Source organism: Solea senegalensis, unplaced genomic scaffold, assembly GCF_019176455.1.
Source record: "Solea senegalensis isolate Sse05_10M unplaced genomic scaffold, IFAPA_SoseM_1 scf7180000014331, whole genome shotgun sequence".
Taxonomy (NCBI): Eukaryota; Metazoa; Chordata; class Actinopteri; order Pleuronectiformes; family Soleidae; genus Solea; species Solea senegalensis.
Window position 1 is genome coordinate 23561 of NW_025321024.1, and position 23804 is coordinate 47364.

The 23804-nt window shown below is 41.2% G+C and overlaps 2 protein-coding genes and 1 long non-coding RNA gene across 9 annotated transcripts; 1 reads left to right on the forward strand and 2 right to left on the reverse strand.

Annotated features, from left to right (window-relative positions):
• Positions 1–583: 583 nt before the first annotated feature.
• Positions 584–6419, reverse strand: LOC122761110 (zinc metalloproteinase nas-4-like). Of its 3 annotated transcripts, none has more exons than XM_044016311.1 (10): positions 6391–6419; positions 4332–4364; positions 4194–4259; positions 3712–3761; positions 3007–3076; positions 2802–2925; positions 1284–1456; positions 1125–1206; positions 929–1050; positions 584–847 (listed from the first exon to the last, which is right to left on the reverse strand). In XM_044016311.1, the coding sequence occupies exons 1-10, from the start codon at positions 6398–6400 to the stop codon at positions 624–626; spliced, it is 954 nt and encodes a 317-aa protein (XP_043872246.1). In that variant the 5' UTR covers positions 6401–6419; the 3' UTR covers positions 584–623. The 3 variants fall into 3 exon arrangements, with proteins under 3 accessions (XP_043872246.1, XP_043872248.1, XP_043872245.1); XM_044016313.1 differs by lacking the exon at positions 6391–6419 and adding an exon at positions 5619–5683; XM_044016310.1 differs by lacking the exon at positions 6391–6419 and adding an exon at positions 4448–4556.
• Positions 5859–16357, forward strand: LOC122761113 (NACHT, LRR and PYD domains-containing protein 12-like). Its single transcript, XM_044016315.1, has 12 exons — positions 5859–5923; positions 6912–6955; positions 7214–7363; positions 9806–10023; positions 10391–12218; positions 12507–12680; positions 12794–12970; positions 13681–13857; positions 14016–14192; positions 14902–15078; positions 15454–15630; positions 15727–16357. Exons 1-12 carry the CDS (start codon positions 5921–5923, stop codon positions 15743–15745), a joined length of 3321 nt encoding a protein of 1106 aa, XP_043872250.1. The 5' UTR covers positions 5859–5920; the 3' UTR covers positions 15746–16357.
• Positions 16358–18103: 1746 nt separating this feature from the next.
• On the reverse strand, positions 18104–23661 carry LOC122761114. Of its 5 annotated transcripts, XR_006358530.1 has the most exons (12): positions 23530–23660; positions 23024–23101; positions 22321–22801; positions 20669–22230; positions 20436–20581; positions 20286–20353; positions 20112–20207; positions 19367–20021; positions 19069–19193; positions 18872–18991; positions 18692–18790; positions 18104–18611 (listed from the first exon to the last, which is right to left on the reverse strand). It is a non-coding gene; the product is annotated as an uncharacterized LOC122761114 (long non-coding RNA). The 5 variants fall into 5 exon arrangements; XR_006358533.1 differs by having other exon boundaries at positions 18872–18985; positions 20436–22230; positions 23530–23661; XR_006358532.1 differs by having other exon boundaries at positions 19367–19988; positions 20079–20207; positions 20436–22230; positions 23530–23661.
• Between the last annotated feature and the right edge of the window lie 143 nt (positions 23662–23804).

Consider the following 23804-nt stretch of genomic DNA (forward strand, 5'->3'; position numbering starts at 1 on the left):
GTGGCTCTTTGGACTGGTTCTGACATCAGAAAGACGTCAGGACAGATGAGGGACAATCGTCAGCGACTGGTGTCCACATAGATGTGAACGGTCATACCTAGTTCTATCCTAATGTGATTGTGTCACTCATGACAGATGTTATGTTGCCTTACATTTGTAGTGGGTTTTCCACAATGCTTATTGTATTTGGTCAATTTGTGTCAACTTTGGATTTCACAGTACTGTTGGTGTACCAATACTGTAAATGTACATTTATTTGATACAACAGCGAGGTTGTCAGACACTGTGGAGTACACGATCGGAGTATTTTAGTTATCTGGTTTGGTGCAAAAACGTACATGTAATTGCATCCACACATTATATAGGAGCCAGTTTCTTTGCGTGCAGGATTTTAAGACGGTCGACAGATGGAACCATGTTTATTTACCATTCACATTAGGAACTTCCAGTCTCGGTTAAGGTGAGAGTAGAAAGAAGAGAGCAGTTTTGACCCTGGTGAGCTGCGTGTTGAACTGGCATATCCCTTTAAAAGCTCTTGATGTCATATGAAATACCTCAGTTAAAAAGAGAAATCCATGAGATATTGGTCTTTATGGTGTGGTTTTATTCATGAAATGAGTCCATCATTGCTTAGTCTCAGTCTTGGCCATATCCAGGTTCTGCAGTGAATCAGGGGCTGCTATACTTGAAGGTGTGTGGCTTCCTTGTGTTTTGTTGGCAGAAATACGATTCTGGTCACTGAGGAAAACCTTTAAACTCTCGATCATGGGGTTTGTATCCTGCTCTTCCTCCTCACTGTTCAGGTATGCACCATTACTTTCCTCCTCCGTCTCTTTTTCTGTGGAATCTGGTAAAGAGAATCAGACTCAAAAACTAAACCAACCCTTTTTTGAAATGTTGATCTGGAACGTGACAGAAACGCACATACTGCAGTTGTAGAGGTGATGAACTCTCTGGACGTCCAGCTCTGTCAGGTTGTCCCTCTGTCCCATCTCCTTGACATCTTCTTTTGAGACGATGGTGGGCAGACCATTCGCCGAGAAAAACCCTCTGACATAGAAATAAAATCGCTAAATTACTGCGACAGGCGAGGAGATACACAAACCAATGTTTGAACACTGTACCGTCCGTAGTGCATGATAGAAGTGATGTCATAAGGAAGGCCAAACGTTTTCCCCCGTTTCTCATGGAAGTTTATCTCCTTCCCTGAAACGCAACCATTTTAATTCTGAAGGAGCCACAACGGTGGTAAACCATTCAAATAAAAAAAAAACAGACATTACCGGTCATAATATTTTGAGAGAGAATGGTGATGTACTGCTCACGGTCCATCCTTGTGTGTTCGTGGTGGAAGCCAAGCGCGTGAAGAATCTCATGGGCAATGTTACCCACAGTGCACAGGGGTGATATTAATATGGGCTGCTCTCCGCCGATGCAGCCCACATAAGAAGCGCATCTGAAATACAACAGCAGACATCAGCCAGTTTGACTTAACCCATTGAGCAGCGACGGAAGCTGAAACTAAACTGCTGCCTCATTAAGTCTGTGTCACCAAAGTAAATCCTAACAAAGGGAAAACACACAAAATAAAATATCATTAATACTTATTAATGGGGGCCACACGGTGGTGTAGTGGTTAGCACTCTCGCCTTGCAGCGAGAAGACCCGGGTTCGAGCCCCGGTTGGAACAAGGGCCTTTCTGCATGGAGTTTGCATGTTCTCCCTGTGCGTGGGTTCTCTCGGGTTCTCCGGCTTCCTCCCACAGTCCAAAACATGCAATGTGGGGATTAGGTAAATGGACACTCTAAATTGACCATAGGAGTGAGTGTGAGAGTGAATGGTTGTTTGTCTCTAGTTGTGTGTGGCCCTCTGATGGACTGGCTTAACTGTCCAGGGTGTACCCTGCCTATCGCCCGATGTAGCTGAGATTGGCACAGCACCCCCCGCGACCCTCTGGTGGAGGATAAAGCGGTTCGATGATGACTGACTTATTAATGGATGCAAAAGAGGATCTACAAGTTGTTTGTACTGGATGTAAAAAACATTGATTTTCTGACTCGTATCGTGACTTTCTGTCATTTTTCAGCTTCTTAAATGTGAATATTTTCAACTTTCTTTTTTTTCTGCTTCTTAAATGTGAATATTTTGACTTTCTTTCATTTTCAGCTTCTTAAATGTGAATATTTTCCACTTTCTTTCATTTTTCAGCTTCTTAAATGTGAATATTTTCAACTTTCTTTCATTTTTCTGCTTCTTAAATGTGAATATTTTTGACTTTCTTTCATTTTTCAGCTTCTTAAATGTGAATATTTTCCACTTTCTTTCATTTTCTGCTTCAAATGTGAATATTTTCCACTTTCTTTCATTTTTCAGCTTCTTAAATGTGAATATTTTCCACTTTGTCATTTTTCAGCTTCTTAAATGTGAATATTTTCCACTTTCTTTCATTTTTCAGCTTCTTAAATGTGAATATTTTCCACTTTGTAATTTTTCAGCTTCTTAAATGTGAATATTTTCCACTTTCTTTCATTTTTCTGCTTGTTAAATGTGAATATTTTCGACTTTCTGTCATTTTTCAGCTTCAGATACAGCACCAGATATATGTTTTAAGCTATCAACGACTGCCATTAGTGTTTCAAGACTGTTATGAAGAGATCAGAGATAATGAGATTGCCTTGGGTCTGCTGTTGTGTTTGAAATGACGAGGAGCTCAGAATAGAGAGCATCAATCTGTGGATTAAACTCTACTATTTCCCAGTGATCGTGCAGCTTTTAATCAAAAGAAGAAATCACACACACACCCTTTGCCAGGCGTGAAGATCAGATGATCAGATGGTCTTTGGTCCTTGGTTTGCTGGTGGAAGGACAGACAGGTGTCTCCAGACAGCATGGCCATAGCGGAGAGGATCTCACCTGTGCGACTGGCTGGAAACAGTAAATCAAAGTGTGTGTAGACGTGGATCAGTGAAGTGATTTCATTTGAATATCCACTGAAGGTTCACTCACCTAACTCTGGACTGATGACGTAAGGAATCTTTCGTGTTGGCCATGCATTTCCCACAAAATTCCTGTCAGTCTAAGGGAAAAAATAGAAATGATCGTCAGTGAGTAGTCAAAAATATAATATAATATAATATAATATAATATAATATACGGTGTAGCATACAACGCTTTGACAGTGAAAGAGAGGGTTCTATGAGGTACTGAGACATAAATAACACACTAGTGCTGAGAACCAGCCTGAGATTTAAGGATTCAAGCCTTCAATGAACCCAAATCTGACGTATTGGTGAGAAGTTTTGAAAACTGTTTTTTTCTAAACTGTTCACTCTCCCACACTAAAGTGTTTAGAAGCACCGGAGCTGCTGGTGCACTGTTGCCATGTTTGATAAGTCTGTGTCACTGAGGCACTTTAAGCAGATTAAAATGAACTGAGGGAAGTTGCTGTGATGTCAAATACTGGTTTCACACTGTGGACTGACTTTATATTAAAAAATATAAAGGCAGAATAATGACGTAGATCCAACCAAAAGTGGAAAATCATTGTTCTGTTGTTCTGATCCTCAAGCTTTGAACACACTCAACAGCAGTAAAACCAACATATTTATGTTTTCAATTTTAAAACACTTAGTTAAGTTAAAACACAAAAGTGCTTTAACTTCACCAATAAAAAAATCATTTCAAAACTGTATTCAATGAAACACGACTCACAGACAGCATCACGTCCCCTTCCATCATTGCGTAGTTCTTGGTCATCAGTTCTGTCAAAAAAAGGTATAAAAATGTAAAATATATTTACATTTTCCTGCTTAATTTAACATTTTTCTGCTCAACTGCAGACTTTTAAAACCGTGAACTGATGTGTTGTCTCTGATATAACCCAGAGTGAGCAGTTTGATTTAGCGTGGACAGAAGATCACTATTGATGTTATACTGCACAAGTGATTATCAAATGATTTAACATTGTTCAACATATTGACATTATACATTTGTTTTTACTTAATGAACCTCATGCCTATCTTCTGTTTTGTCTATTTTTCTGGATAATGTTTTGTGGCCGTTATTTATTTTAATTCCACACTTGAGTGACCAACAGATATGCAAAAATGCCGAGTTGCTCCATGGACTCAAAAAAGAAAAGTGTCAGTATTTAAAACAAACAAACGACTAACACCCTGAAAGTCTGAACTCACCTTGTAAAGTCTCTGGGTTAGACTCCATATACTTTAAGGCAGTGATGAGCCAGTCCTCCTGAAGTGCTGGAGCATTTTTACCATTTAGGTAACAGGGAAAAGCAGACACGTCAACAGAATCAATTTAACACACTGTACCTGTCTTGGCTTCCCGAACTGGACTGGATGAGACTGAAGAGAACACAGGAGAGAAAAGTCATGTTTCACAACACTGCAGAAACCAAATACCAGCAGCTTACACCGTCATTTCTTACCATATTTAAGATTAAGGACAAATAACAGTGCAGTGAGAAGCAAGTGCAGCACGACTGAGTAGCTCTGCATGACTGAGTAGCTCTGCTCCCTCATCATCACAGTGACTTAAAGCACCTGTGAGGAGGAGGAGGACCTGCTGGAGCTGCTGGAGCTGCTGCTGCTGCTGCTGCTGCAGACATTAGCAGACATTTTGGTAAGTAACCTAAGGTCAAAAGCAAGATGGTAAAAGTTTGAGGAAACATTACAGCTGGAAGTAGGAAGAGTGAATCGCGAGTAAAGAATTGGAAAATTTAATTGGAATAATGTAATTTATTCGCATATAGAAAGCTGAGGAAGCACCAATTTGACCAAAATGGAATAAAATGTTAAAAGCAAATGCTAGAATAATTATGAAACTAGAAAAAAAAAATGCTGGCAAGACTTTTGTAGTAAACTAGGACCTTAAATATGGGTTAATACATCGCATGACAGGTGCTTTATATGGTAGATGTCCCACACAAGGCAGGGGTGTCAAACTCAAATGACCTAGGGGCCAATGACCATCTAGTCTGGTCAAGAAGGAGCCAAAAAGTGGCGGTTTGGCAATATGAGCTTAAAATTACAACTCATGATATTGCAGTTAAGATATTCATGATGATTTTTTACAGAATTCCAAATTAAAAGTGCTTGTTTTTGATATGGAACGCCATCTACTTCACGATAAAAGCATGTATATATATATACTGAGCCACTCCACCCCCCTTTCCTTGTTAATTGTTTTGATTGAGCAACTCGTTTCTCTAAAAATAAAATAATATAATAATAATAATGTGCTCATGTGTGATAAGTACCAGCTCGTTCGTCCCGTCTCTTCTGGTAGAAGTTAATGTCATGATTTCTCTGAATGACGTCGTGAGTTCTGTTTATTTTTTTTATTTAATTTTTAATTTTTATTTTTAAATAATTAATTACTTTTATCACTACTGAAGACACAATTAAATAGTTTTTAAACACCTTTAAATTGTGATTTTAGCAGCAAACTGCTTACTTTGAGTACAGTAAATGTCATATCATTTTAATTCAATAACAATAATAAAAAAAGTGACTTTTCTGGTAACATACTTGTACTTTTAATCAAATATCACTTTATACAACGTGACTTTTTTCAAAGCTGTACAACCACCTCCTTACCAGCAGATGTCGCCCATGTGCGCAATGAACGAAGCTTCGAGAAGTGAAGCCGTTTTCACTCCGGTGGTGGTTCCGAGAGAGTTCTAAACTTCATGAACATGACGCCTCGTTTGGCTTCACCAGCCGTCAGCTAATATTTAGACTTTTAAGACAGAGTTGTCTCACTGAGGAAGCTCCAGCTCACGTGCTCAACTGCACAGGAAACGTTTGTTGTGATTTCAGTCCCGAGGGAGGAGCAGACAAAGTGAAACTACTGGGACTTTGCTTCAGACGTCATTTCAACCCCGCAGTAAAAGGACAGAATGGTGAGTGTACGTGATTATTATGATGATGATAATATATGATCATTTAGTGCGTGTGTGTGCGCGTGTGTGTGTGTTAAGTATGTCTCGGAGCAGGCGTGGACTGGCCATCGGGAATACCGGAAGTTTTCCCGGTGGGCCGATGGATGTCGAGGGACGGAGGTTATTTAAATATATGTATATATATATATAAGTATTATAATAATAATTATTATTATTATTTTGTTCCCTTGTCTTGAAAACTACTGCCCCAGGCCGGCCTGGGGACATGTCCTGGGCCGGCTCACAGTGTGGGCCCGGGAGAGTTACCGTAGTTACCGAGACAAGTCACAGGCGCTGCGCCGCAAAACAAACATATACAATATACATATACTGTCTAACACACGCGCGGATTATAGTGGGCCAGTCTGGACCAAAATGTCCAGGGCCACATTTTTGTCCCAGTCCACCCCTGCGCAGCACTTACTTACTGGACGACATGAAGTTAGCCTCCGCCCATATTCTCTCTCCTTTTTTTTACGTCAATTCTACTCAAAGGTTCTAAACCAACCTGTACTGTGTAGTTTTGGAGTAATCCAGGGTCAAAGTTCCCGTAAACTGAACAAGATTCTGACTTTTGGTCTACATTTGATGTGGGATAAAATCCACAGTTTGAATTCTTAATTTAAATTTAAAGTTTAAATTTAAAGTACTTTATTTACTTCATGCACAAGTACTTTTACTGCATGGCATTTTCTCACCTTCAAATGGACATATGGGAAATCTAAATCAAGGCAGGATTAACCATCTTAACTCATCAGGCTCATGTGTTTGTGATATCTATGGATTTCAATACGTGAAACTTTATCTTCCCAATCAGCTGACTTACAATGACTGACTTTATAACATACAAGCAGATTTCATAAAACACGTTCTCTAACAGAAAACTCTTGCTGTGTTACAGTTTTCTCTCGTGTGATCGGTCACTGGACTGAACACAGATCCACATCAGACGTCCTCCAGGAAACATGAAGGAGATTTCAGTCAAACTGAGAGGTAACTCTTTGAAGTGCTCTAAATATGATGCTTTCAGTGGAGCAGTGATTAAGTAATTTGCACAAACTAATAAGAAAAACAAAGGGAAAAAGTGCTTTTTATAAATGAGGTTTACAGTTTACAGTATAAAATAAGTTACTACTCAAATGAGCTCTGTAAATATTTATATTGGGGCTATTTATACATTCAGTCTGTCTGTAAATATCTGCCAGGCTTTTTCTCTGCTCTTATTAAAAGTCTGTGTGTGTGTGTGTGTAGAATGACTGAAGTACGGCAGAAGGGTGATTATGTGGAGGAAGACGAGGACAGAGCAGAGTCTCCAGGACCCAGCTGTCTGTCTGTGAAGAGTAATGAGTCTATGGGACACCCTTTAACCTTCAGTCATGAACGTGGAGCCTCAGAGACAAAGTAAGAGACAGTTTGTCCAGTGAAGTGTGTTAGCAGCAGATCATTACAGGCAGTAATGCACCTTTCAGCTGTTTTACCAACTGTCATAAAAACCTTTATCATGAGAAAACTTGATGATAATGATAAATGATAATAGCTCTGGAACAATATGATTCTCTATGATGAGTTTTTCAAAGATAGCACAGAAAGCATCACTAAGTTCAGAACGTTTCTACTGTCATGTCTAAATGCTGACTGTACACAAGCTGTAAATCTGTCAATGAGTGTGTGTCACATGTGGATCTTCAAATCTAGAAAAAAGAAATCATTCAGTTATTTGACTCTGTCAAGATCGTTCCCTTCACTCCATACTGTGGAGGTCACACTGAGGCTTGTTTCTGATCATCAGTGATGGATGTGATGTGGACAAAACCCTGTTTGTGTTTGCAGAGGTCAGAACCAGAGACGGGGAGCAGAGTCTCCAGGACCCAGCTGTCTGTCTGTGAAGAGTGAAGAGTCTATGGGACACCCTTTAACCTTCAGTCATGAACCTGGAGCCTCAGAGACAAAGTAAGAGATATTTTGGAGATGGTTTTAAAGTGTCAGATGACCAGCAGCAAGTGTTTTCTGTAAAGAATGTCGAAAACCTGTTGCAGGGCTCTCAAGTCTCACACATTGAACGTGGCAGTCACGCTTTCCGGTCTTTTGTCACACACTCCCGTCACACATTGTATTTCTCACGCTGAAAAAAAATATAATATAAATTTCTCTGGTGCGCCGCTATCGCTATGGAACCAGGAGGAAACTGTTCTCAAACCCGTGCTTGCCTTCGAAGCAACGCTCACTTTAGCAGATACTCCACCATGTGGCCAAAAAGAGAAAGCACACCTCTCTGTATGGGCTACTCCTCATCACAGAAACTGGACCACGGATACTATTTTGTGAGCTCGACTGCTACACAGAACAACACATAAAAAACTGGACATAACAACCTCTGAACATTTGAAATAGGAAGGGGGTGTGGCTTATTCTGTTACCGTGTCTTGTCCTTACACTAGTGTAGTCATATTTCCATCATCTGTTTTTGTTGTTTCTTTTCTTCTTGAAATAACAGTTTGCAGTTGCAGTAAATACGTCTGTGGAAAGGTGTTTACTGTTATGTTACTGTTAATATTATAACAGTAAAGTATTTATTTTTGAATTAGTTACTGTATGTTTATGTCTTGCAGGAAAGAGATTTGTTTAATTTTTTTCAAGGAGCATTTTTATTTTAGTGACCTCTGGCATTTGGCATGTGGCTTAAACTTATAACGGACTGTTTGTTTATTTTTTAAAGGGTTTTGCCTCTGGAAAAAAAATAATCGGATAGGCTATAAATCTTTGGGGTAAAACCCAATTACATCACAAAAAAATATCGATATATATCGAGTATCGCCATTCAGCTAAAAAATGATATGATTTTACTCCATATTGCCCAGCCGTAATAAATGATAATAGCTCTAGAACAATATGATTCTCAATCAGTTTTTCAAAGATAGCACAGAAAGCATCGCTAAGTTCAGAAGAGCATATTTTTTTAGCACATAGGCTGATAAACCATCAGGTCCTGTAGATTTCCTTCTACTGTCATGTCTAAATGCTGATTGTACCTGAAGAGGATCCATTTTTACACAAAGATCAGTGACCACAAGCTGCAAATCTGTCAATGAGTGTGTCTCACATGTGGATGATCAGATCTAGAGAAAATAAATCATTCCACTGAGGGTTGTTTCTGATCATCAGTGATGGATGTGATGTGGACAAAACCCTGTTTGTGTTTGCAGAGGTCAGCACCAGAGACGGGGAGCAGAGTCTCCAGGACCCAGCTGTCTGTCTGTGAAGAGTGAAGAGTCTATGGGACACCCTTTAACCTTCAGTCATGAACCTGGAGCCTCAGAGACAAAGTAAGAGACAGTTTGTCCAGTGAAGGAGTTTAATTCATAAAAGTGTAGGTTCACAACCAAAGCTTTGTGTCCTTACAAAGACACAGACACACACGCACACTGTCTTTAGTGTGAAAGTTGCTGTTACGTCTGTTGGAGGGAAACAAACTTCAGAGCAGCTCTGACAACAGCTTCAGATCAGGTCTTTTTTTTATTTGTGGTTCAAATTGAATTTGAATGGACTTTTGTGAAGGAAGAAGAAATAAATGAGTGTTTGAGGAAGAGACAGAATCTGATGAAACTGATCAATGAGTCAAAACATTGACTCAGAGAGTGTGTGAGAATGAGCCTCAGGGTTAGAACTTTACAACAGTCCATCAGAACCACTGTGAGACAAAGCTGTTAGAAAATAAAGTGTCTCGTGTCACTCACAGAGTCGTCACTGAGCAAAACAAACGTGGGGTTTCATTCACTGTCTGTCTCAGCCACACACATGTCCACCTGTCCCTGACGTGTTAGTAATAATGAAATGTCTTCACAGACACAAGTTTGCTGTTTCTGTGGACGAGCAGACGTCCCAGTGTCCTCTGTGTCAGGACGTCCTGAAGGATCCGGTCTCCACCAGCTGTGGTCACTGGTTCTGCAGACGCTGCATCTCCTCATACTGGAACCAGTCTGGTCCACCAGGACAATCCTGCTGTCCCCAGTGTGTAAAAAGACCCAGGACAGGACGTGGACCACAGTGCATCAGTGTACAGAGTAAGACTCATAAGGAGAGCAGCTCCCATCAGCACTAGCACACATTTAAAAATTAAAAAACTGGTTAACTCAATTGTGGAGTTTAACTCTCTGCTGCCCCCTGCAGGTTCAAGAAAGGATGCTTTACACTAATTTTCCTGCCTTTCTATCATTGTTGTTCTCTTGTATGCAGATGATACTCTATCCTTCACAATCATCACAGTTATTCTAGAATGATTCAAGTCATTACAGTATAAAAATACTGTAGTTATTTAATTTGACAACAAACAACGTAAAACAACCATATCACAGAAAAACATGGCATTTTTTTCTGTGGCTGATGAAAATAATCCTCAGCTGCTCAGATTCTTTGTCTCTTGTCTTTCAGCAGATGTTGGTCTGCAGGAGGTTCTAGATGAACATAAGATCAGTCTGAGGAGGAGATTTGAACATGTGACTGAAGGAACTAATGGAAGAGGAAGTAGAACCCTCCTGAACAGGATCTTCACTGAGCTCTACATCACAGAGGGACAGAGTGAAGAGGTCAATACTGAACATGAGGTGGTGCAGCTGGAGACGACCTCCAAGAAGAAGATGGTCCAGGACACTCCCATCAAGTGCTGCGACATCTTTAAAGCCTTACCTGACCAGCAGGGGAGCATCAGAGTCGTCCTGACCAACGGCGTTGCTGGTGTTGGAAAAACCTTCTCGGTGCAGAAGTTCACTCTGGACTGGGCCGAGGGTTTGGAAAACCAGGACGTGAATCTGCTGATTCTGCTTTCGTTCAGGGAGCTGAACCTGATCAGAGATCAGGAGCACAGTCTTCTCACGCTGCTCCATGTTTTTCATCCAACATTACAGAAGGTCAGAGCAGAGAAGCTCGCTGTCTGTAAACCTTTGTTCATCTTTGACGGCCTGGATGAAAGCAGACTCTTACTGGACTTCAGCAGCAGGACGCTGGTTTCTGACGTCACACATAGGTCTTCAGTCAACGTGCTGCTGACCAACCTCATCCAGGGGAATCTGCTTCCCTCGGCTCTCATCTGGATAACTTCCCGACCTGCGGCGGCCAATCAGATTCCTCCCACATGTGTTGACAGGGTAACAGAAGTACGAGGCTTCACTGACGACCAGAAGGACGAGTACTTCAGGAAGAGATCCAGAGATGAAGAGCTGTCCAGCAGAATCATCTCACACATCAAGACATCCAGGAGCCTCCACATCATGTGTCAAATCCCAGTCTTCTGCTGGATCAGTGCTACAGTTCTGGAGCACATGTTGACCACAGAGCAGAGAGGAGAGCTGCCCAAGACCCTGACAGACCTGTACTCACACTTCCTGCTGGTTCAGACAAAGAGGAAGAAGAACAAGTACAATAAAGGACGTAAGAGGAGTCCACAGGAGCTGACGGAGGCCGACAGTGACGTTCTTCTGAAGCTGGGGAGGTTGGCCTTTGAACATCTGCAGAAAGGAGACATTATGTTCTACCAAGAAGACCTGGAGCAGTGTGGTCTCGATGTGTTAGAGGCCTTGGTGTACTCAGGAGTTTGTACAGAGATCTTCAGAAGAGAGAGCGTGATCTTCCAGAAAACAGTCTACTGCTTTGTTCACCTGAGCGTTCAGGAGTTTCTGGCTGCAGTCTACATGTTCCATTGTTTCACCAACAAGAATACAGAGGTATTGCAGGACTTCTTCAGACAAGAAAACAGAAATGGTGACTCAAACAGGTTTATCAGAAACTTCACACTCGATGACTTCCTGAAAGAAGCCATGGAGAAATCACTTCAAAGTAAAAATGGTCACCTGGACCTGTTTGTTCGCTTCCTTCATGGACTCTGTCTGGAGTCCAACCAGAGACTCTTAGGAGGTCTTCTGGGTCAGACTCAGAACGGTACAAAAATAATCAAGATAGTCTCCAAGAACCTGAAGGAGATGAACAAAACACACTTCATCTCACCTGACCGAAGCATCAACATCTTCCACTGTCTGACAGAGATGAATGACCAATCAGTGCAGCAGGAGATCCAAGAGTTCCTGAAGTCAGAGGATAGAGTACAGGGACAGGAACTCTCTGAGATCCAATGCTCGGCTCTGGCCTACATGCTGCAGATCTCTGAGGAGGTTCTGGATGAGTTCGTACTGCACAGGTACAATACATCATCATCCCAGGGAAAACTCAGACTGATTCCAGCTGTGAGGAACTGCAGGAAGGCTGTGTAAGTTCACACATGATCAATGACATCATCAACCAGTGATGGTCAATGCTTTGGTTTATCAAATATAGTCGATATTAACTTCTCCTCATTCCTTTCACTTCAAATGTGTCAACTGTGTTGTTTTTCTGGAGATGTTTGTTTTTCACCTTTGATATTTTTCTATAATCACAGACTGGATTATTGTGAACTCTGAGACTCGGTGTGAAGTTGTGGTCTCAGCTCTGAACACATGATCGAACACTGACTGGTTTTCGAGCAGCAACTTCTTATGTTTTATTCTTTATTCAGGTTGAGGAACTTCAACTTGTCAAGGTTGAACTTTAGTTCTGTGGTCTCGGCTCTGAAGTCCAACTCCCCCCTGAGAGAACTGGACCTGAGATGGAACGAGCATCTCCGGGATTCAGAAGTGAAGCTGCTGTGTTCCGGACTGGAGAGTCCACATTGTAGACTGGAGACTCTGAAGTGAGTTCACTGATTTTATTAACATTAAACTCATTTTATCATTTATTCACTCTCACTCTCTCACACACACACACAGTCGTTGCCTAAAGTCTCATGTTTTATTCTTTATTCAGCTTGAGTATCTGCAGTTTGTCAGAGGTCAGCTGTTCTTCTCTGGCCTCAGTTCTGAAGTCCAACCCCTCCCATCTCAGAGATCTGGACCTGAGTGAGAACCAGGATCTGCAGGATTCAGGAGTGATGCTGCTGTGTTCTGGACTGGAGAGTCCACATTGCAGACTGGAGACTCTGAAGTGAGTTCACTGACCGAAGCTGCTGTTGTTTTCTAAACTTTCATTTTACTAACATTGTTTTTCTTTACGATTCAACACTTTGAACGTGTTCTAGTTATATCTAAAGTCTTTTCAGACTGATGTTAGTTACTTTTCATTGACAGTAGTTGACTGTAAAACTGTCAAACATTCAAATGATAAGCGACTCCTTTTAAATTAAGGAGTAGCTTAAAGGGTTAGGACGCGGTAATTATGGTGGCGATCTTCCAGGGTAGATTTCCACAAAATCCCTTGGCCTTTTAACAAAAAACAGGCTCAAAGACGCCTGTTTAGCTCTAGACATCCTGTTCAGTACTCAAGTGCCTGGAGCCTCTGGGTTTGAGATTTTTCCTCCTCCCTCTTGGTTTTTGGCACTAAATACAGAGCCAACAACAAACGCACTTTTGTTCTGGTCAACTTCCTGTTGGTAATGGCTAAGTTGCTAATCTGGAGGAGCAGGAGTCATCATCTGTCCAGTCAGGGCTGGACTGGATCACGCCCTCTATGCTCTGACTGGTCAGCTGGGCGCCTTCAAGGCTCGGTGGGGGATCAAGTAGGTTTTATGTTCACAGTGTGTATAAAAGAGGAATATCTGGTTAAATTAATAATCGAGTTACACACACCCTCTCACTCTCTCTCTCTCTCACACACACAGTCATTGTCTAAAGTCTCATGTTTTATTCTTTATTCAGGTTGTGGAACTGCAGATTGTCAGAGATCAGCTGTCCTTCTCTGGCCTCAGTTCTGGAGTCCAACTCCTCCCCCCTGAGAGAACTGGACCTGAGTGGGAATGAGGAGCTGCGGGATTCAGGAGTGAAGGTGCTGTGTTCTGGACTGGAGAGTCCACAATGCAGACTGAAGACTCTGAAGTGAGTTCACTGACTGCAGCTGCTGTTGTTTTCTAAACTCTCATTTTATTAACAATAAACTCATTGGATTCACATGTGCGCACACTCTCGCTCTCTCACACACACACACACACACACACAGTCGTCGTCTAAAGTCTCATGTTTTATTCTTTATTCAGGTTGAGGGGCTGCAGATTGTCAGAGATCAGCTGTTCTTCTCTGGCCTCAGTTCTGAAGTCCAACTCCTCCCACCTGAGAAACCTGGACCTGAGCTGGAACTATGGTCTGCAGCATTCAGGAGTGAAGCTGCTGTGTTCTGGACTGGAGAGTCCACATTGTAGACTGGAGGCTCTGATGTGAGATCACTGACTGAAACTTCTGTTTGTTTTTTTAAAACTTTCATTTTATGTCTAAAGTCTCATGTTTTATTCTTTATTCAGGTTGAGTCACTGCAGATTGTCAGAGATCAGCTGTTCTTCTCTGGCCTCAGTTCTGGAGTCTGAGTCCAACTCCTCCCCCCTGAGAGAACTGGACCTGAGTGGGAACGAGGACCTGCAGGATTCAGGAGTGAAGCTGCTGTGTTCTGGACTGGAGAGTCCACATTGTAGACTGGAGACTCTGAAGTGAGTTCACTGACTGAAGCTGCTGTTGTTTTTTTTTAACTTTCATTTTATTAACATTAAACTCATTTATTCACTGATGAATGAATGAATGAAACACACTGTAATGGTGCGACTGCCCGTTACCACGGCGCACCATGAGACTCATGGACTATCCAAGTGGGTCGGAGGTGACTTTATTTATAAAGGACAGCGGCCACGCCGTGATTAGTCCGGTATCGTGGACACAAAGGCCTCACAGGTTAGGAGTCTGGCGTTCAGGGCGGCCAATTGAACGTCAGGAGGAACTTTCCATGGGAGAGATGATTCGTGTGTGTTGGATGGATAACTTCATGGCTTCTCACGGCATTGCTTCCTGGTTGAGATGCACTGTCAAAAGACCCGACGACAAGCCGAGACAGACATTTAAAGTCGTCTAAAGTCTCATGTTTTATTCTTTATTCAGGTTGAGTTTCTGCAGATTGTCAGAGATCAGCTGTTCTTCTCTGGCCTCAGTTCTGGAGTCCAACTCCTCCCCCCTGAGAGAACTAGACCTGAGTGGGAACGAGGACCTGCAGGATTCAGGAGTGAAGCTGCTGTGTTCTGGACTGGAGAGTCCACATTGTAGACTGGAGACTCTGAAGTGAGTTCACTGACTGAAGCAGCTGTTGTTTTTTAACTTTCACACACACAGTCGTTGTCTAAAGTCTCATGTTTTATACAGGTTGAGGGGCTGCATATTGTCAGAGATCAGCTGTTCTTCTGTGGTCTCAGTTCTGAAGTCCAGCTCCTCCCACCTGAGAGACCTGGACCTGAGCTTCAACGACCTGCACGATTCAGGAGTGGAGCTGCTGTGTTCTGGACTGGAGAGTCCACATTGTAGACTGGAGACTCTGAAGTGAGTTCACTGACTGAAGCAGCTGTTGTTTTTTTAACTTTCATTACATTAACATTAAACTCATTTGACACACACACACACAGTCGTTGTCCAAAGTCTCATGTTTTATTCTTTATTCAGGTTGTGGGGCTGCAGATTGTCAGACATCAGCTGTTCTTCTCTGGCCTCAGCTCTGAAGTCCAACTCCTCCCCCCTGAGAGAACTGGACCTGAGAAACAACTTTTGTCGGCAGCATCCAGGAGTGAAGCCTCTGTCTGATCTGGTGAAGAGTCCAGACTACCGACTGGAGACTCTGAGGTCAGTAGAGTGTTAGAGTCATTGAAGATCCAGTGTTTCCTCAGTGAAGCTGTGAGAGCAGAATAGTGACAGGCTTCATGACTCTTCTCCTAACAGGTCGGGGTGGCAGATGTGATGATCTTCACCCTGGGTCCTGCTCTGTGACGCAGCTTCTGAAGGACAACCACAAACGCTGACGGTGTTTTTCTGTCACCTATGACATCACTTCCTCCCACTGCTAAAAAGGAGACAAACCCCAAAACACTAATAATTAAAGGCATATCTCAAAATGATGTATTCTGGTGAAAGTATTTGAAAAATTGGTTAAAGGAATTTTTAGAATCCAACAACATTCTAAACTTCCTTCAGTCAGGTTTTAGGAAACAACGCAGCAAGGGGCAGAATCCTCCTGTGGGTGCATGTGCTCATTCCAGCTTAACCTAAAGTTCATTCCTGGGTTGTACGACCCATAGAGCAGTAGGGTTACTCCCATAATGCCTCTGGGCGTCTGTGTTCTCTACTTGCCCGTCGCATCCATGAACAGCCAAAGGCATGATGGGAGTATGGTCACTGGTGCTGAGAAATAAGAACTGACGTGTTTAGTGTGATATTAAAGCATTTAATATCACATACTTTGATTTGTGCTATTTTTACATTTGTTATGCATTTTAAAAATGTCACTGACATACTGTATGATAATAATCAAAGTTGCTGTAAACTGAAAATACAGTGTGTACTTTGTAGTTAACTGTATGTGTATGCGACATCGTCACATTTAATATTTCTACAGTGTTATTAAAGTTAGTTTTTATTAATCCCCTTAGGGAAAGTATTCCTCTGCATTTTGACCCATCCTAGAATTAGAGCATTGGGGGGTTGGGGATTTGAACCGGCGACCTTCTGGTTACAAGTCAAGTTCCCTTTCCACTTGGCCACGGGCTGCCCAACATTTATTGTTCATAAATGTTGCTTTCACACGATATAAAGCTCACAATCATTATTGTTGATGTTGTCATCGTTATATTAATAGGGGGCGGGGCTACATCCATGCATTAGTCATGTTTTTTCCCCCTGATTTGAAGCCATCCATGGTCATGATACATTTACCTCTGTCAAGGAGGTGATGAGGTTTTTCCTGCATATTCTTTGCATTTGACTCAAAAGTTAAATATAGGTTATGAAGGTTATGACCCACATATGGCTGACTTAGAGTGACATGGTGGTAAACAGAGCACTCCAAGTGCTTTCTCTAAGAAAACAATAAAATCTTGTGTAGGAAAATGTGTAAAAGTGCACACTTTGCTACAACAGAAAACACACTTACAGCTAAAACAAATCATTTCACAAGTGTTACATGAAATTACAATCTAATGCTCTAAAAAACAAACATCTGAAATAACAAGGACTTTTTTCAAATTAAGACTGGCACCAGAAAATATTAAACCTTATTGGAACAAGTTGTCCATTCATTGGCAAAAAATATTTCACAATTTTATCCTAAACACCAATCATTAGCCTACTTTGCTGTATTTTATACAGTATGATTATGTATTGGACCACTGATTTTAAATGCTTAATCCTAATTTGACAAAATGCTTCAAACAATCTACAAGTAGTCATGTTGCTATATATGACAAATGTCACAAAGACTGGCAACATAATATTAAACCTTATTGGAACAAATTGTCCATTTATTGGCAAAAAAAAAATTCTTTTACAATTTTATCCTAAATACCAATTATGCCACTTGGCTAAAACTTGGCACTGGTGCAATTGTGGTTGTATGTTGACCAGTTCACAGTGCAATGCAAAGTCAGTAAATGTGAGGAAGACGAGTACATTTTCATTGGGAATAAATCTGCTTTCTGTGAAATCCGTTTACACCACTGTATTTTATACAGTATGATTATGGGGTTCCTTTAAGAGCTCGAGATTTTCCTCAGGTGGTACTTTTGTATATGTTATTTTGAGAAGCACTGGTCTAGTTGATCCCAGCTCTGGTAAATTTAACAATGGGAGACAAACCGTTCCAGTTGCTGAATAAAACCATGTTATTCCAAGTGAAAAAAAAATATAAATATGTAAATCGACCTTAAGAAAGGATTTGATTCTTTAAACATGGCAAATGAAACAAAGTAACCTTTGACAGAGTACATCTAACCTTTGCAGATGGGAACAATTAAGCCACCAAGAGACATGTAAAAAATAAATTCAATGATTTATTTTATCACAACAGTATCATGCATTTAAAAACAAGTTTGCAGTAGAGTATTATTTTTGGGTTCGCCGTATGTGTTTGGGTTTTTTTTTACATTCTGCACCATCTGCTGTTGTAATTGGACCAGTGATGAAGATGACAATTTTAAATGCTTAATCCCAATTTGACAAAACACAATCTACAAGACATCATGTTGCTATACATGACAAAAAAAAGGCTCATCAGGATAATATTATTATTATAATAATAATAATAATAATAATAATAATAATAATAATAATAATAATAATAATAATAATAATAATAATAGCATACCGTGGCGAACTGATTCACAAAACTAGATGGATCCTTGTCTAGTTTTGGAAACTGCACAACCACAGCACACAGCAGTAAGGGTCCATGGTCAGATTTCCCTCACACACACAGAGAAGAAGGGGAAGGACTAAAGCCTTACCATGTGTCGACTCTGACCTCGTTCTCTGTTGTGTTAAGGAAACCCGGCTCATCGACTCCAAACTGAAGTGATTTAACTAAGTCCGAGGGCCACGCAGGAGAGCCCGAGTAGATCTCCAGCATGTTTTAGACGTGTAAAAAGTGATATTGAAGAGTTTGGGGAAAATTAGGATCAACCATTTCAAGTTGTCTGCTTTGCCAATGGTCTAATGGGCCAACAGCTGACAGAGTGGTGTAACCTGTTAGGCACTGGTAATCATAGAATGGTATTCAACATGTTGTGTGGTCATTCCAACATGAGGTCAGGTCACAGGTTCTTCAGGCTGAATATCTGTAAACAGAGTAAAGCGATCATGACTTTAAGCAAGCGCAGATTCATCAGAAGTGGAGAATATATCAGACAGGACATACGTGAGGACATCCCAATAGCGACGAGGCACAGGCTGACCTCCATCACTGCTGCATCTCGGTCTTTCCGGTCTTCATCCATATCCTGGTGGCACGGAAACCCTAGAAACCATGTTGTCCATCACTGTTTTGGCTTGTGCATTGCACACCTCGAGAAGTGGAGAATGATCTGAACGTTCGTACCTGATCCGTCCATTAGTCAAGAGGCAACTTCGAGGAGAGTTTGTTTCACGTTGGCTCCTCCCATCACAGCATCCCACAGAAACTGTGGCCTCCAAAAGCCTGGGTTTGTCAATTCTGCAACTAATTAAAGAAAACATGCATTTCGACTTACCTTTGTATTCATCTTACAATTCATCAAACCCATTGAGGTGGCTCACCTGTTCAAGGCAGAATGTGTCCGTGAATCCAGGTGAGGCTCGTCACTGGATCATATCCTGGAACGCTCGCACAACAAGGTGGTTGACTATTTCCTTGTCATTGCTCGAGGTCAGAGGGTGAAACCCTGAAAATGGAGAAGAAAAAAACCTTCAATACCTTTGTATTGCAATCCACAATTTAACTGAAGTGACCAAAAGGTGACAACGACATAAGTGAAGACATCCCACATCGTCATTATCCAGTGTGGTTTGATAAACACGAGCATAAAACAAAAAGACAAAATATGAAAAAGCATACCTGAAGACGTCCCACAGCCACGGATTAAAAACAGACAGTTTTAAAAGCTCGACTCTGATTCGCTCAAATGCTTAAGACATGCCGTGTTTACAAGTGATCATGCTGTTATACATGACCAAAAAAAAAAGCAATTGCTGATTTACCAAGAGCGAGGATGATTATTGCGTGCCATGTTGAGCCGATTCACAAAACTAGATGGATCCTTGTCTAGTTTGGGAAACTGCACAACCACAGCGCACAGGTCAGTACGGGTCCTGGGTCAGATTTCCGTCACACACAGAGAAGAAGGGGAAGGACTAAAGCCTTACCATGCGAGGAGTCGACTCTGACCTCGTTCTCTGTCGTGTTACGGAAACCCAGCTCATCGACTCCAAACTGAAGTCTACATTTAGTTAATTATGGAAACGTTGGTTAAATTACAAATCTATCGGGTCATGCAAGAACACTTCAGAGCTCTTGCATGATTTGGAGACAGTGACTTGTAAACACTGATGTTCAAAGAAAATGGGCAAAGTAGGAGTCAAGGATTTATAAGTTGTCTGTTTGGACGATGGTTTAACTGTGGGGACCGTATCTTGTTTGGAGGCGTCGTGACATCGGGACCCACACGAATCCTGCGTCACTGTGTCATCCATCAGAATATGGCTTTACCATCCTGCACACATTCAAGCTAAATGATGACATTTCCATTTTATCACATTTATTCCATCACCTGTTCCAAGTGTGCGAGAGTGTCATGTGCAACCTTGATTTGAAATCGTTCATCCACTGGAAACTGGGGGCGTGGTGGTTGACCTCGATTTGTGGCCTGCAGACACAGCAGTCTCTCCGGGGTTATCATCTGAACACAAGAGATTAAGAAATTATTTAGATGCAACCTTGATTAGGTTTCAGCCTGGGTTGAGTGCAGGACACTGACTGGACACTGGGGGCGTGGTGGTTGACCTCATCTTGTGGCAAGGGTCAAGGTGATCCCAGGTTTAGCAACTAAAAAACACAAGAGCAAAAATAAATAAAACGAGCATCAAACTGAAGTATTAAAGTAAAGGATAGATCTGACTGAGCTTACATGAAGACATCTCATGGCAAAGACGCATCATGTATGGTTTGGTGCAGGTGGCCCCGCCTCCTTCACGTCCCAGCTGTCCAAGATACGACATCTTTGGGTCACGGCGTCCTTGGTCTTCATCACCACTTGACTCAATCGTTCTGGACCTTGTGAAGCAAAAGGAAAGATACAATTGGTTCAACTGTATTCCTTTCAACAAAGTAAATACATTCAGAATTGCATCAGTAGCTCACCTGTTCCAGGTGTGCAAGGTACACTCTTACCACAGCTGCCTCGGTGTGGATCCAGGCCAGGTCCATCCTACAAATCATCCCCATCCCTCCCCCTGACTTTCCTCATTCTGATATAGGATGAAATTTACAAATCCTCAAAATCACTAGGTCAACACCAACCTTTTTTTAGCTCCATTACTTATCACTGTTAAATGTTTAAATTGGGGAGGGCTTCCATGACAACAATGGAGAAAATGCCCTGGAGCGGAACTATGCAACGCTAAAAGTGCCCTATTTTTATTAGGTTTCTGCCTCAAGACAACGTAAATGAATAAGATCTGAAATTCACCCCATAGAAGGTTTCATATTTAAGTATATATGCAAGCTAAACTATATTTGTTTATCCTGTAATTAAGAACTAATCAAGTCATTTTGAAAATAAAGCAAAAAAACATTAGTTGTGCTTGATAATTGTTACCATTTAATTACAATAGTCGTCGCTCTGCCAGGTTTGCATCCTCCCAGAGAACCCAAGCTTCTCTCTCGCACCCAACTGACCCTCGTACGTCCTGAAACCGACGCGCAGCACGGACGCTGCGGTAAATAATGAACGACGCAACTCTAGTGACGCGTTCTGCAGAGGTGGGAAAAAAAAAATCCCCTGCTGGGAGGCCTCCCGACATGACACGCAAAAGAAGTACGTCGCATTAAAGAAAAAGTGGTTCTAACTCGAGTGTCCAGTTGGAATTAAATCTGGCAGAGCAAGACAAGGCAGTCTAAACCTAAAACTTTCATTGTGATTACAAAATGTGTGTTGGGTGAAATTTGCCATGGGCTGAATAACCATTGGAGTCACTAATTACCAGTGAAAATGAATCAATCCCACCTAATTTAATTCTAATAAATGTCATTTAAGTTCTAGTATGTTTTATTAATATCCACTGATTTATTTCAAAGCGCTACAAAACAATCCAAGCCTGAGTAATTAACGGCTGGGGAAATAAATATCTATAAGACATGGCAAGCAACTTTTATCAAGGTTGTCATTTTGGGGGCGCATGATTAAAGTTAACCTAAATCTGCTTTAAAATAAAATGGATGTAATTTCCTCCAGCAATCAGAAGCCCAATTATCAAAATGTTGTCTATTTAGGCTGCATGATACCCAACCCTAACTCAAGCCCCCCCCAGACAGACAGACAGAGAGAGACAGACAGACAGATGCAAACAGCAATGCCAAAAACAGCAATCGTGGCGCATGCATAAATTGATTACCTTGACAAACGCATGGTGAGGAATTTAGCTCATAAAATGTGTTAATTGTTAGGGCATAATTAGAACCATTTATTGCCTTTATGCCCTTCACGCTTTGGTAACACAGGTTAAATACTATGCAATAAATTCAACTGGATTTTCAGCGACTCATACAGACTCCATTTTACATACATAGTACAAAGATGCTTTTTAAATAAAAACAATGCATGCTGTATTTTAGATTGAAGGACAGTTTCTGATCATTCATTTTTCTCAAGATTCGCCAGGAGAATGTTGGATGAAATGGGCGGGTCCTCGTGGATGGACAAGCTGAAACGGGAAAAAAAACAAATTAAAAATTTGCAGTTACAGCGGCGTATTCTTACAAAACCACAAAGTCAAAGAGTTAACGGTACTTACATTTCCAGTGCATCAGCGGGAGCCGACGTGGAGCATTCCACCAAAATATCAGGAAAGTCAGGAAACTCAAAATGCTGGATGGCAGTCCACGATGAAATAAATGCGATGATGTGTCCGTCAAATGAGGAAATTCAAAATGCTGGATGGCAGTCCACGACGAAATAAATGCGATGATGTGTCCGTCAAATGAGGAAATTCAAAATGCTGGATGGCAGTCCACGACGAAATAAATGCTCGACGACGGCGAAACGTTCAAATTAGATGAATGGCTATTAGTCAAACTATGGATTTCGTTCAACCTCAACTAATATGTACTAACATGTATGTGAAATGATGAGCTGAAAGAAGTTTCGAGGCACGGCGGCCATGACAGATGCACATAAAAAGGCGCGGCGGCCAAGCAAAGAGCGTAGTGGGGGCACAGCGACCACCCGGAATAAAAACAACGTCCTACTGTTTGAAGATCTTCATGCTGATCAAACTGAAAAGAAAAAAATAAATTAATTACCAGTCAATCATGTGTCATTCAAAAACAGAACACTTAAATTCAGATTCAACAAATGTTAATACACAAAATTTAAATATTTTCAAAAAAAACACTGGGTTTGTTTTGTATTTGCCAAAATAAAATATAGTATTGAGTAGCATCATTCTAAATTTTAAAAACATGTGTGGTGAAATTGTGTATTTAACTGTCACTCACTTCTTAGTGTTCTTAGTGTTGTTTGGGGTTGTTTAAGCCAAACAAACCCCACTTAGTCTCCGAGCAGGGCGATGATGTCTGTTAAAAGAAAATAAATAAGGTTCGTTTCAGTGAAACATTAAATAACCAATATTTTCCATCACTCCTATAAGAAAACTAATGTTTGTATTTTGTGTATGTGTGTAAATGATGGGAATTCAGAAAGTCCATTTAAATAAGTTGTGAAAAGCATCAAAAATAACCTCATTTTTAAGTCAAAAGTCAATCGTTTCATCCGCTGGTGAAGTTTGTCAATTGGAATTAATACAATTGAGAAATAGTTAAAGTGGGTATTTGTAAAAACCCACATTTAAGACGCGTTCACTGACGCAGTTGATTACAAATATACACAGACTTCCGTTTGTTAGAACAATCAGGACTTCCATTCATAAACATTAACATACTAGAATGTTAAGAATTAATAAAAGTTAGTTTCGAGTTTAGTTCATGTTTGAGTCATCACTGACCTTCCTGAAGGCGTCTTGGGTCAGAACCAGGTTTCTGACCTCCCCGCGCAAACATTTTGAACGTGTTCACGCACGAAAACCTTCGTCCTACACGACACGTCTGATGTCCTCGTGAACGTAAAAGCTAAGCTTTTCTTTTCTTTTCTTTTCTTTTCTTTCTTTCTAGTATTTTTGAGGTTTTCGATTCTCTTTTCATCTTCTGTTCCCGGGAGATCTGGCAGCTGCTGACTGAAGAGGAGCGTGAAGGAGACGAGGCCGCAGGTGCACAGCTGATA